The 9,490-nt window shown below is 39.7% G+C and overlaps 3 protein-coding genes and 4 non-coding genes across 7 annotated transcripts in view; 2 read left to right on the forward strand and 5 right to left on the reverse strand.

The window, feature by feature from the left end:
* Window positions 1-1,424: 1,424 nt before the first annotated feature.
* CBG10747 lies at window positions 1,425-4,345 on the reverse strand (the record flags this gene model as incomplete). The annotated part of the gene is made up of 10 exons (XM_045236086.1): window positions 1,425-1,460; window positions 1,510-1,596; window positions 1,844-1,907; window positions 1,954-2,044; window positions 2,089-2,159; window positions 2,473-2,621; window positions 3,045-3,080; window positions 3,127-3,195; window positions 3,820-4,141; window positions 4,188-4,345. The coding sequence occupies 10 exons, from the start codon at window positions 4,343-4,345 to the stop codon at window positions 1,425-1,427; spliced, it is 1,083 nt and encodes a 360-aa protein (XP_045094350.1).
* On the reverse strand, window positions 2,735-2,807 carry CBG28232. The gene has a single exon. It is a non-coding gene (tRNA).
* Window positions 4,346-5,856: 1,511 nt separating the features above from the next.
* CBG28971 lies at window positions 5,857-5,929 on the forward strand. Its single transcript has one exon. It is a non-coding gene (tRNA).
* Window positions 5,891-6,248, reverse strand: CBG10746 (the record flags this gene model as incomplete). Its single annotated transcript, XM_002634440.1, has 2 exons — window positions 5,891-5,927; window positions 6,064-6,248. The coding sequence occupies 2 exons, from the start codon at window positions 6,246-6,248 to the stop codon at window positions 5,891-5,893; spliced, it is 222 nt and encodes a 73-aa protein (XP_002634486.1).
* Window positions 6,249-7,024: 776 nt separating this feature from the next.
* On the reverse strand, window positions 7,025-7,097 carry CBG28466. Its single transcript has one exon. It is a non-coding gene (tRNA).
* Window positions 7,098-7,316: 219 nt separating this feature from the next.
* The window catches only part of Cbr-ugt-45, a gene marked incomplete at both ends in the record, with an annotated part of 7,417 nt that continues 5,243 nt past the window's right edge, over window positions 7,317-9,490 (forward strand). Inside the window, 7 exons of the mRNA XM_002634439.1 lie at window positions 7,317-7,376; window positions 7,449-7,538; window positions 7,647-7,696; window positions 7,749-7,848; window positions 8,189-8,503; window positions 8,551-8,718; window positions 8,764-9,072. Of these exons, the coding sequence (XP_002634485.1) occupies window positions 7,317-7,376; window positions 7,449-7,538; window positions 7,647-7,696; window positions 7,749-7,848; window positions 8,189-8,503; window positions 8,551-8,718; window positions 8,764-9,072 (1,092 nt within the window). The remainder of the gene's footprint in view (window positions 7,377-7,448; window positions 7,539-7,646; window positions 7,697-7,748; window positions 7,849-8,188; window positions 8,504-8,550; window positions 8,719-8,763; window positions 9,073-9,490) is intronic.
* CBG29024 lies at window positions 7,928-8,000 on the reverse strand. Its single transcript has one exon. It is a non-coding gene (tRNA).

Below are 9,490 nucleotides of genomic sequence, written 5' to 3' on the forward strand. Positions count from 1 at the left end.
TGGAATTCTCCCGCCAAGGATAAAAAAATCGGAAAATTTGAAAAGAGGTGTATGGATCATGAAAACATGCGAATTTTCTTCAGAAATTTTTTTTCCAAAAACTTGGTTAATTTGTATTTGACAAGATGCCAAAGGTGTTTAGAGTATGGAAAACTGCTGAAAACAGCTTTTGAGCTCAAAAACAGGTCATATAAAAAACCAACAAAAAATAAAAAAAGAGTTTCGACTATGAAGGAGTCGAACCATAGAGTACCATTTCCCCATCCCGCCGCTTTACCACTGAACCATCCCACTGCTGTTTTCCATGGTTCTTCAAAGCGTATAAAAGAAATGAGGACGTGGAAGCGTTCACGTATGCATTTCAGTGCAAAATCTACTGAAAACTTCTGACCCAAATTTCTCGAGTTAGCGGAGGCCGCCGCAAAAACTGAGCATATATTTGAAAATGAAATTTCATCCTCTTTCGAATGATATAGGTCTCGTCCCATAACTCCACATCTTCTGTGAGTCATTCCCTAGTTAGATCAGAAAGTATGAAAACTAGAATAACTACGAACCACAAAATGCGGTAGTAAGCTTACTTTAACATTCCCATTCACACTTGAGGGACTTTTGTAAATTTTAGAATTGAGAAATCAGCTAAATTTGTTAGTTTTCAAAATCAGCTTGCAATTTGGTATTTTTAGAGCGAAATGAGTATGAAAAAGAATAGTTTTCAGTTATCAAAAAAAAACTAAATTTACAAAAACCCCTCATGTTTGTTCCCATTACTTTTCAGATTTTCATGATTTTTTCATTTCAATAACTCGAATAATAATAAATTTTTTTGTTTCTCAAAAACTGCCAAATACCGAAAAACCTGTAAAAGAAGGGCTCCAACACCGTCAAGTTTAAGCTCAATTAACTCGTTTTCTATAAGAGTTATCATTGCCAACTGGTAAACTGTTTGTGATGACATCATAAACATTTTAACAGTTGACAACTTTTTCATATCTCAGACAGAAACCGGGATTAATTGGCTCAAAGTTGACGGGTTGGGTGAGCTTCTATTAGAGGAAATACGATAATTTTGTATTGCTCAAAAGTTGTCTGCCAACATTTTTCGGTTACTACCCCAATGTGCCCACGCTTTCCATGTGCATCTGGCCCATAAATCCGTCAGTGCTAGGCCCTGTGGTCCAAACCTCCGCCAGCCTATCCCAAACAACAGGGATCATCATAGAACATTTGTCCCCCCGTCCAAATAATCTGTAAAAAAGTCAACCTCTTTATGATTGATTACGCTACACTGTTACAATACAATAGGTTAATAAAAAACAACAACAAAAGATACTAAAGTCCCGGGGTTATATATTAATGTGTAAATTGAGTATGTTTCTGCGGTGGGTGGATGATGACGGATAGCTTTCTGTTGCTGGATTCCTTCAGACTCGTGACACAACTGATGTCTTGGCAGTGGCCTGCAAAGTTTTGAAATTTTTAAATGATTTCGGGGGATATTGAGCTTACTGGACAATCCTCATCGTTTTCTGAGATTTGGCTGAGATTTGAAAAAAAGACTGCATTTCGAGTTGGCGATCCGGCGGCTTCTTCGAGCTGAAAATTGTGTGGATTGGTGTATGATGCAACTATTGCATAATTAAGCCTAATTAATTATGTACCGCCTTTCTTCAGAAAGATACTAATCCCACCAGGTGTCAAATGTCACATTCTCGGGTTCCAAAATTAGCACCTAATCATTTATCTTGACCACTTTCTGTTACTATGCACAAAAATCTCAACTCAAAAATATCCTACGGTCTTCTAGGCCCAGTCCAATGTGCTTCTCCCAAGAATGACTCACATTTTTCTCATAATCCAGTTCTAAACCGTCATTGTTCTCTCCTTCAATGGTATCCTGACGCGGTCTGAACTTTCCAAAATTCAATTATTTCGAAATATTTGAAAACTCACAATCTATGCTCTCTGAAACTACTGGCTCTTGAGCCAGCTTGGGAAGCTGTGCCGAACTTGAAACGACGACGGACAGATGGACGGTCGTGGCCTAAAAGAAAAGTTCAGAATTTCCGTAAAACGGGATAGCGTTACCATGGATATCACCAGATGACAAGCGAGGAGACAACGGGACCATGTGGATGTTTTCGTCGGTTTGGGCAAGTCTGAAAGTCTATTAGCGCGATAAGAGATCTACAGTATCAGCTCGGCTGTCAAGTTTTCGATCACTTCAAAAATTTCGGAGGTCAAAAAGGGTACATTTTAGAAAGCGACTAATAGCTTAAAAGCTAGGGATTTGCGAAAAATTCTGTGAATTCAAAGTTTTCAATCTAGGTCTGTTTTACAGCCTCCAACGTGTTCAAAGTGATCGGAAACTTGACAGCCAAGCTCCAGACTCCTGAAAATAGTCAAAAAGGCCGAAAATCAACTGAAAAATACGTTTTTGTATATCTTAATGACTGTATCTATTCAACTAACGTCACATGGGAAACGGATCCAACAAGTGCACCGCTCTGGTAGTTCCTTTGACTTTCCTCCGAATAGATTGGTAATGCTCCTGGATCCGAGAACATGTCTTGAGCAAGTGGTGGCGCTTGGCCGAAACAGTCAACGATTCTCATTCCGGTCTGAAATACGGCGAAAATTAGACAAAAAACCAAAAAGGATAAAAAAAAGGATAAAAGCTTCTTTGAGGTACTCTCTGTTAGTTCTTCTAACCTATCAAAGAAAAAAAAAGATAAGCCCAATGCGGGGCTCGAACCCGCGACAACCAGATTAAGAGTCTGGTGCTCTACCGACTGAGCTAACCGGGCGGCGAGCTACTAAACTACTCAATGCATATAAGAGACAGCGGGTAACACGCGCTGAGGAGGTAAACACAAGTGGTAAGTGTCCTGTGTCTACCAGAAGCTCACAAAAATATTCTTGTCAATCAGAAAATTCGTTTCAAAATCGTCATCATCCTCTCCGAGTGGATTCAGAAGAGCTTCGGCGACTTTCATCCATCCCAGAATGCAAATGAACTCGATGATGGTCAAAATCGGACGAACAATCATTTGAATCACTTCGAATTCTTTCCCGTCATTCTAAAAATTTTTCCTAGAATTTTTTCAATTCTGAACGCCTACTCACTGGATTTCTGATGTATTGTCTCGAGAAGAGGCAGAAGAGAAAATAGATTCGGACGGCGAAGAAAACAACCTGATGAAAAAAAAAACATTTTTACATTTAAAAAATTATTACACCTGTGGATAGGCAATCGGGATTGGGCACCAGTCATAGTTGCACAATGTGGCAAGGCTTCCTCGAAAGTCTTTGATTTCCGGAAATGATTTGGGTTACGGTACAGGATGGACAATACTTGTAAACCGGAGGCTTTGCCTTGCCATAGTTTCTTTTAGAAATAAAATTTTTAGACCAACTAACATAGATATGATAGAACTTGACGAGTACTGCAAAATGGTGCTATCTAGAAAACTGTAACTTGTCTAGGAGCAAAGTTACAATCCATAAGGGATGCCCTTGTAACTAAAACGGTTTTTGGCTTGTAACTTTGCCCATAGACTAGATACAGTAATCAAAAAAGTATCATTTTGTAGTACTTTTTGAGTTCTATCATCTCATCTGTAGTTGGTCAAAAATATTGATTATAAGACAAACTATGGTAGGGCCCGCATAGTCTCGGCAATTTACAAGTATGGTATGAACGACACACAGACCGATTAATGAGGAAAGAAGGGTTAATTGACAGCAGGGAAGAAGTAAAGTAATCTGAAAAATAAAAAAAAACATGCGACATCTGGACACAGAGACAGACAAATTTACTTTATGAAGAGCACACAGTGCAGGTGCGCTAATGATATATCCTTTTTCATTTGCTTTATTCAACAAAGTGACACACCAGTTGATTGGTACCCAGTATTTATTATAATCCAAGTCGATGGCATTCAACATTTCTTCTTCGTTATCAAAGAGAAACCCCGCTTTTTTGACAGAGTCCATATTTGGAAATCGACGACGAACTCGAATGGAAATGTCTCGATATACCATCACCTGAGCCAGACAGACATATCGAATCAGATTCCGACGAATTAGGAAAGCTTCCTCCGCATTTGAAACTATTGTCGCGTTGATGGTAAGGGCAATGCTGTAAAACAATTAGCAATATTCTCTTTTCTTTGGGATTACTGTACCTTTCAATGAATCCTAAATTGGCGAACATGTGTCGCCATCTTGCGACAATGATGGAGACGAAAAACGCGAGCATGAAAGTCAGTGGAATGTAGTTGTGTAGCTCCTTTCCAAAGTACGTCCCTCCGTCATTGAACCAACGGAACAACTTTACCACCATGTTGCTGAAAGTTGTATGTATTACTTCAAAGGCGCCAGGGTTGCAATCTGACGGGCTGGCCGGCGGGCCGGCCCGAGGGAAAAAAACCAGGGCCCGGCCCGGCCCGGCCGGCCGGCAATTAATTAATATTTGAACGCGCGCCATTTTTATTTGCAACGATGCTCCGATATGACGAGGCGCGCATTGTTTAGCAGCCCGTGTCGATTTACGGGGGTTTGTTTTGTTTTTTTTAGACGATTTTTTGCGTTTATCAACCGATTTTTCTCCTTTTTTTGTCGCGAATTGCCTGATAATCCCTATTTTTCATAAAATAATTATTTTCAGAGCAAACGACATCCTACGGCTCGCCATCTCACCCACACCCCTCCCAAACTCGAAAAATGAGTTTCAAGATATCCAAATCAGACCTTCAATTGAAATTAAATAAAAAAGATAGTAATGTCACATTTGTGAGTTTAAAAACAGAGATAAACCGGGTTTACAAAGAAACTTGTTTATAAACTTTGCTATAACTTTCAGGCCCGTGATCTTGTCACAAAGTTAATGCCATCAGCTATTCCCTCCACTACTCAACCCACCTCATCGCAGAAGTCAAATCTAATTGCAAAGTTATATCATTCGGTCAGTGACCAAGCGAACTCAACATCCACTTCTTCGGAAATCTCAAGATATCTCTCCGAGTACTACGATCCTTCAACGAACGAATCGGTTGAGGAGTATTGGAAAAGAAAAAGATTCGAATACCCCGGACTGTACTCAGCAGCACTTTTCGTTTTTTCGATTGTTCCCAGTGAAGCTATGTGTGAGACTACGTTCAGCACTGCGTCGTTTTTGTTAGAAAAAAAATAAAACAAGAACAAGATTACTGTACAAGCGTGTGGAGATAGTCGTTCTGGGTTCGCAAATAGCCACGAAATTTCCACACTGGCTCGACTGATTCTCTCACTAATTGTGATTTTTCTAGTTAATTTTATGTTACTTTTCTATCTTTTTTGTTGGATTGGTTGATATGAGCTTTAATTTTCTCCCCCGGTTTCCATTTCTTTGTTTCCCCTTGTTCATTTATACGGTTTTTACATTGTTATGCTACTTGTTAAGAAATAAATTAAAATAATTCTTCAATAATTTCTGTTTTTTCTTAAATTCGAACGGGCCGAACCGGCCGGGCCGGAGAAAAAATAATCTCGGCCCGGCCCGGCCGGTTGCAACCCTGAAAGGCGCATCGTCGGCCCAAGCGATTTTTTGAAGAAGTGCATGCGTCTTTAATACCGTGCCTCGCAATTAATTTATTTATCCCATTTTTGGCTATTTTGGTTTTATAAGAAAATTCAATCAGAGATTAGTGAGTTTGCTTTTTCGCAGTTGGACCGCGCATGGCAGTCAGGCTAGAGTAATACGCACATTTGTTCTTTGGACAGCGCGCTTTCAGTCAACTGACACCTTGGTGACTGTCCTTCACGCGCCATTTGTCGCATGTCTTGTGTATGCCTTGACTAACCTAGTCTCTCGCCGCCCGGTTAGCTCAGTCGGTAGAGCACCAGACTCTTAATCTGGTTGTCGCGGGTTCGAGCCCCGCATTGGGCTTATATTTTTTGTTTTTTTTGCTTTATTTATTGATAGTTACCGTATTCTGACTAATTTCAAAAGTTTCAGAGCTATTCTAATTTTCAGTTAATAAGCTTAGGCCAATTTTAACACCACAAGAGAAAAATACTTACTCTTCATCAAATCTTTTTGGAAACAGAACCAAATGATAGAATAGGGCAAGACTGATGTAAGACGTTATCCACATCATCAGCTCCGAGAGCACACTCTTCCATATCGAACCTCTCCATCGGCACATCAACCGTAAGAAGTTGAACGAAGACACCGATGATATTTCCGAGTTGTAGGATACCGTCATATCTGAAAATCATAGTTGCAAAAGGCCGGGCCTGGCCGGACCGGTAGACGAATTTTCTCGGCCCAGCCCGGCCCGGGGCCTGCCCGCCTACCACTGTTGAAAATTTTTCAATGAAAATTTGGGAAATTTTTTTGAATTAAAAAAGAAAAAAGGTTGAATTATTCAATAAAATTAACAAAGTACGAAATAATCGAAAAATAGGTCGTTTTGTCTAAATTTTTGAAAAAAACTCAAAAATTTCGAAACAAATTCAAAAAAATCCACGTCTGTAGGTACCCCGGGCCGGCACTTCATCGACCCGGCCCGGCCCGGCCCGCCGAAGTTCTCGACGGGCCGACCCGCAGGCCGGGCCTGCCCGAGATTTTGCAACTATGCTGAAAATAGATAAAAATGTTAGATCAAAATGATTGGGAGGTGGTGATTGATATGAAACAAAAAGCATAAGGAGATGTGGGAAAGGGGGCGGAGCCGTTGATGATCAATCATAAAAATTGAAAGCATATATATTTGAGCTGTTTTCTCTTCTTTTTCTTTATTGTTTGCTAAAGTACAGAGGGGTCAGAAATCGTGGGAAAATCGGGTACCATATTCATTAACATAAATTTTATTATCAGTGATTAGGGCTATTATTTGATTACTTGGTTTTTATTATCCATTCAAAAAAAATTAATGGAGAGAGGCAGAAAAAGAGAGAGTCAGACAATATAGAGCGAAAATCCCTCTTTAAATCAGTCAGAATACTGTAACCATCAATTAAAAAGAGAAAAAAAAACATAAGCCCAATGCGGGGCTCGAACCCGCGACAACCAGATTAAGAGTCTGGTGCTCTACCGACTGAGCTAACCGGGCGGCGAGAGACTAGGTTACTCAAGGAGTACACATGGCGCGTGTCTCAAGGCGCCGAGGTTTCTTATCAGGTGGCGATTTACTTGATGTGCGTCAACATGTTAAAATGAAAAGGGAACTTCTGAAAGTGCTGGAAAACGTGTTTTGATGTGTGGCTGACAAACATTTTGGCTAAAAATAGGAAGGAAGCACTCGATTCCTTTCACTTCTTAACAATTATCAATGTGGTTATTTGGTTCTATCGTACAAATAGCATTACTGTACAATCTAGTGCTTCCCACTGTAGAGGTGACAAACGCGCTCTATTGATAATTTTGACTGAAAAAAAGCTATAAAAAAGCCACGTGGTTTCAGGCGAATGGCGAGTTGGCAGACGAATTCGAACACTATCGAGAGTGTCTTGAAAAGGTGGAGAAAGATGTTGGCGAGGAGCGGAAAATAAAAGTAAGCCAAAAGAAAGAAAGAACAGTTTTTATGGAGGAGGATGGGAAATAAAAGAAAAACCAAAAACCTACATTTATTCATGTTGATTCATCTCTTTTTCTTGAATAGGTTGTTCATGCCGTTCGTGGAGCTGATGTCATTCTTCCATGCTTTACCTGGTAGGAAATTTTGTATTATTTTGAATATTATTCTAGATGAAAATAGTTTTAGTGTCTCTCCGGAAGATGGTGTGGAAATTGATTCAACTTACAAACCATCAGCTGGGAGTGTGGGACGATCGCTGAATTATATTGTTGATTTCTTCAAAGAGGTAATTTCTAGCAAGCTATGATAATCGGGATACTGTAACTACCAATTAAAAAAAGTAAAACAAAAAACAAAAAAACATAAGCCCAATGCGGGGCTCGAACCCGCGACAACCAGATTAAGAGTCTGGTGCTCTACCGACTGAGCTAACCGGGCGGCGAGAGACTAGGTTACTCAAGGCGTACACAAGGCATGCGAAAAGTGGCACGTGAAGGACATTTTGTCGACCACTCTCTTGTTTTTCAGCTAGTCACCTCCAATGACCCCAGTTTTGTCCTGTCAAAAATTAATAAATATAACATTCTCAGGTTGTTCCAAAAATAATAAAAAAAGCAAAATTTCAGAAATTCCTTCGCTCCTCATTCTCGATGCCAGACGAGAATCGTTGGAAGTTCGATTGGGAGTTTGCAATGATGGGTCGAATGTTCGTCCCACTCTCGAGTATGCATTTCGACGCTTCTGAATCCATTTCTGACCGTATACACCGGTTCACTTCGAAAGATGAAGCTGAATTCAAGCTAGGCGATCGCTATGAGCTTGTTCTAAAGAATGTGGATGGGAATAGTACGGGACATTATAGATGCATGAATCGACATGGGAGAAATGTGATCTCGAATATGTATTTTCTAGAAGTCTCTAATGAGAAAAATATTATTCCGGTGAGACTTTAAAGGTTTTAATTTTTATTTTAATAATTTTATTCCAGCTAAATGGGACTATAGGTGTTGAAAAGCTTCCATCCGTTGCGTTGAAATCTGGAAAACTCGAGAAACTTAATCTGAAATATTCTGTGAAGGCTACCGACTGGAGTAAATGCAGTTATTGTTCTTCGGATCGTGGGGAACAAACTAGGTCCATAAAATGTTATGTTGAGGTTTTTTTCGGGAAAGTTAAGCGTCCTTATGATCTTCGTTTCTAGCCTTCGACCAAAACGACATCTCAAAAACTGGAGCTTCGATATTTGTTACTATATGATAAGATCCCTTGTACTTCAACTTTAGTTCCACTTCCCGTACGAAAAGAGTTGAAGAAAATGGGAAATGATAAGATCTTTCTGGAAACCCGGCCTTGTTTTGAAGAATGCACTGGAGCCGAAGAGCTCAATCGAATTGTGAATAGCTCTCAGGATTTGGGAGATATTCGGACACTTGACTATCTTCCAGGAGGAGAATTTGTGTTTGGAAATGTGTTGCCGAGACTTTTACCACCAGTTGTTCGAAGGGTTCAGGTACGATTTGATTTCAAGGTTTTGCATTATTTGGTAATTGCATAAGAAAGCAAGAGAGGGGTAATGAATCGTGGGAAAAAATCATTATTGTATTCGTTTGCATAACTTTTATTATCACCAAGCAGAAGTATAATTATTGGGCTTCTTGGAGAAGAGGGAGAGGTATGAGCAAACATAGAAGAGCAAGAAACAGAGCGATCGGAAATTTGAATTTATTTGATCTGTAAGAATTAGATTCAAATTGTCACTTAAGGACACCTCTACAATCACAAACCTATTACAGTAGTCAGGAAAATGTATATTACTCAATTCAAAAAAAATTTGAACAGATTCAACCTAAAAATTCAATCAGAGCCACTATGGGGCTCCTAACATTAATCAACATACTATATTGTCTATTCAATAAAACGGGGGGGCG

The sequence above is a fragment of the Caenorhabditis briggsae genome, assembly GCF_000004555.2.
Source record: "Caenorhabditis briggsae complete genome, chrIV, whole genome shotgun sequence".
In the NCBI taxonomy this organism is placed as follows: domain Eukaryota; kingdom Metazoa; phylum Nematoda; class Chromadorea; order Rhabditida; family Rhabditidae; genus Caenorhabditis; species Caenorhabditis briggsae.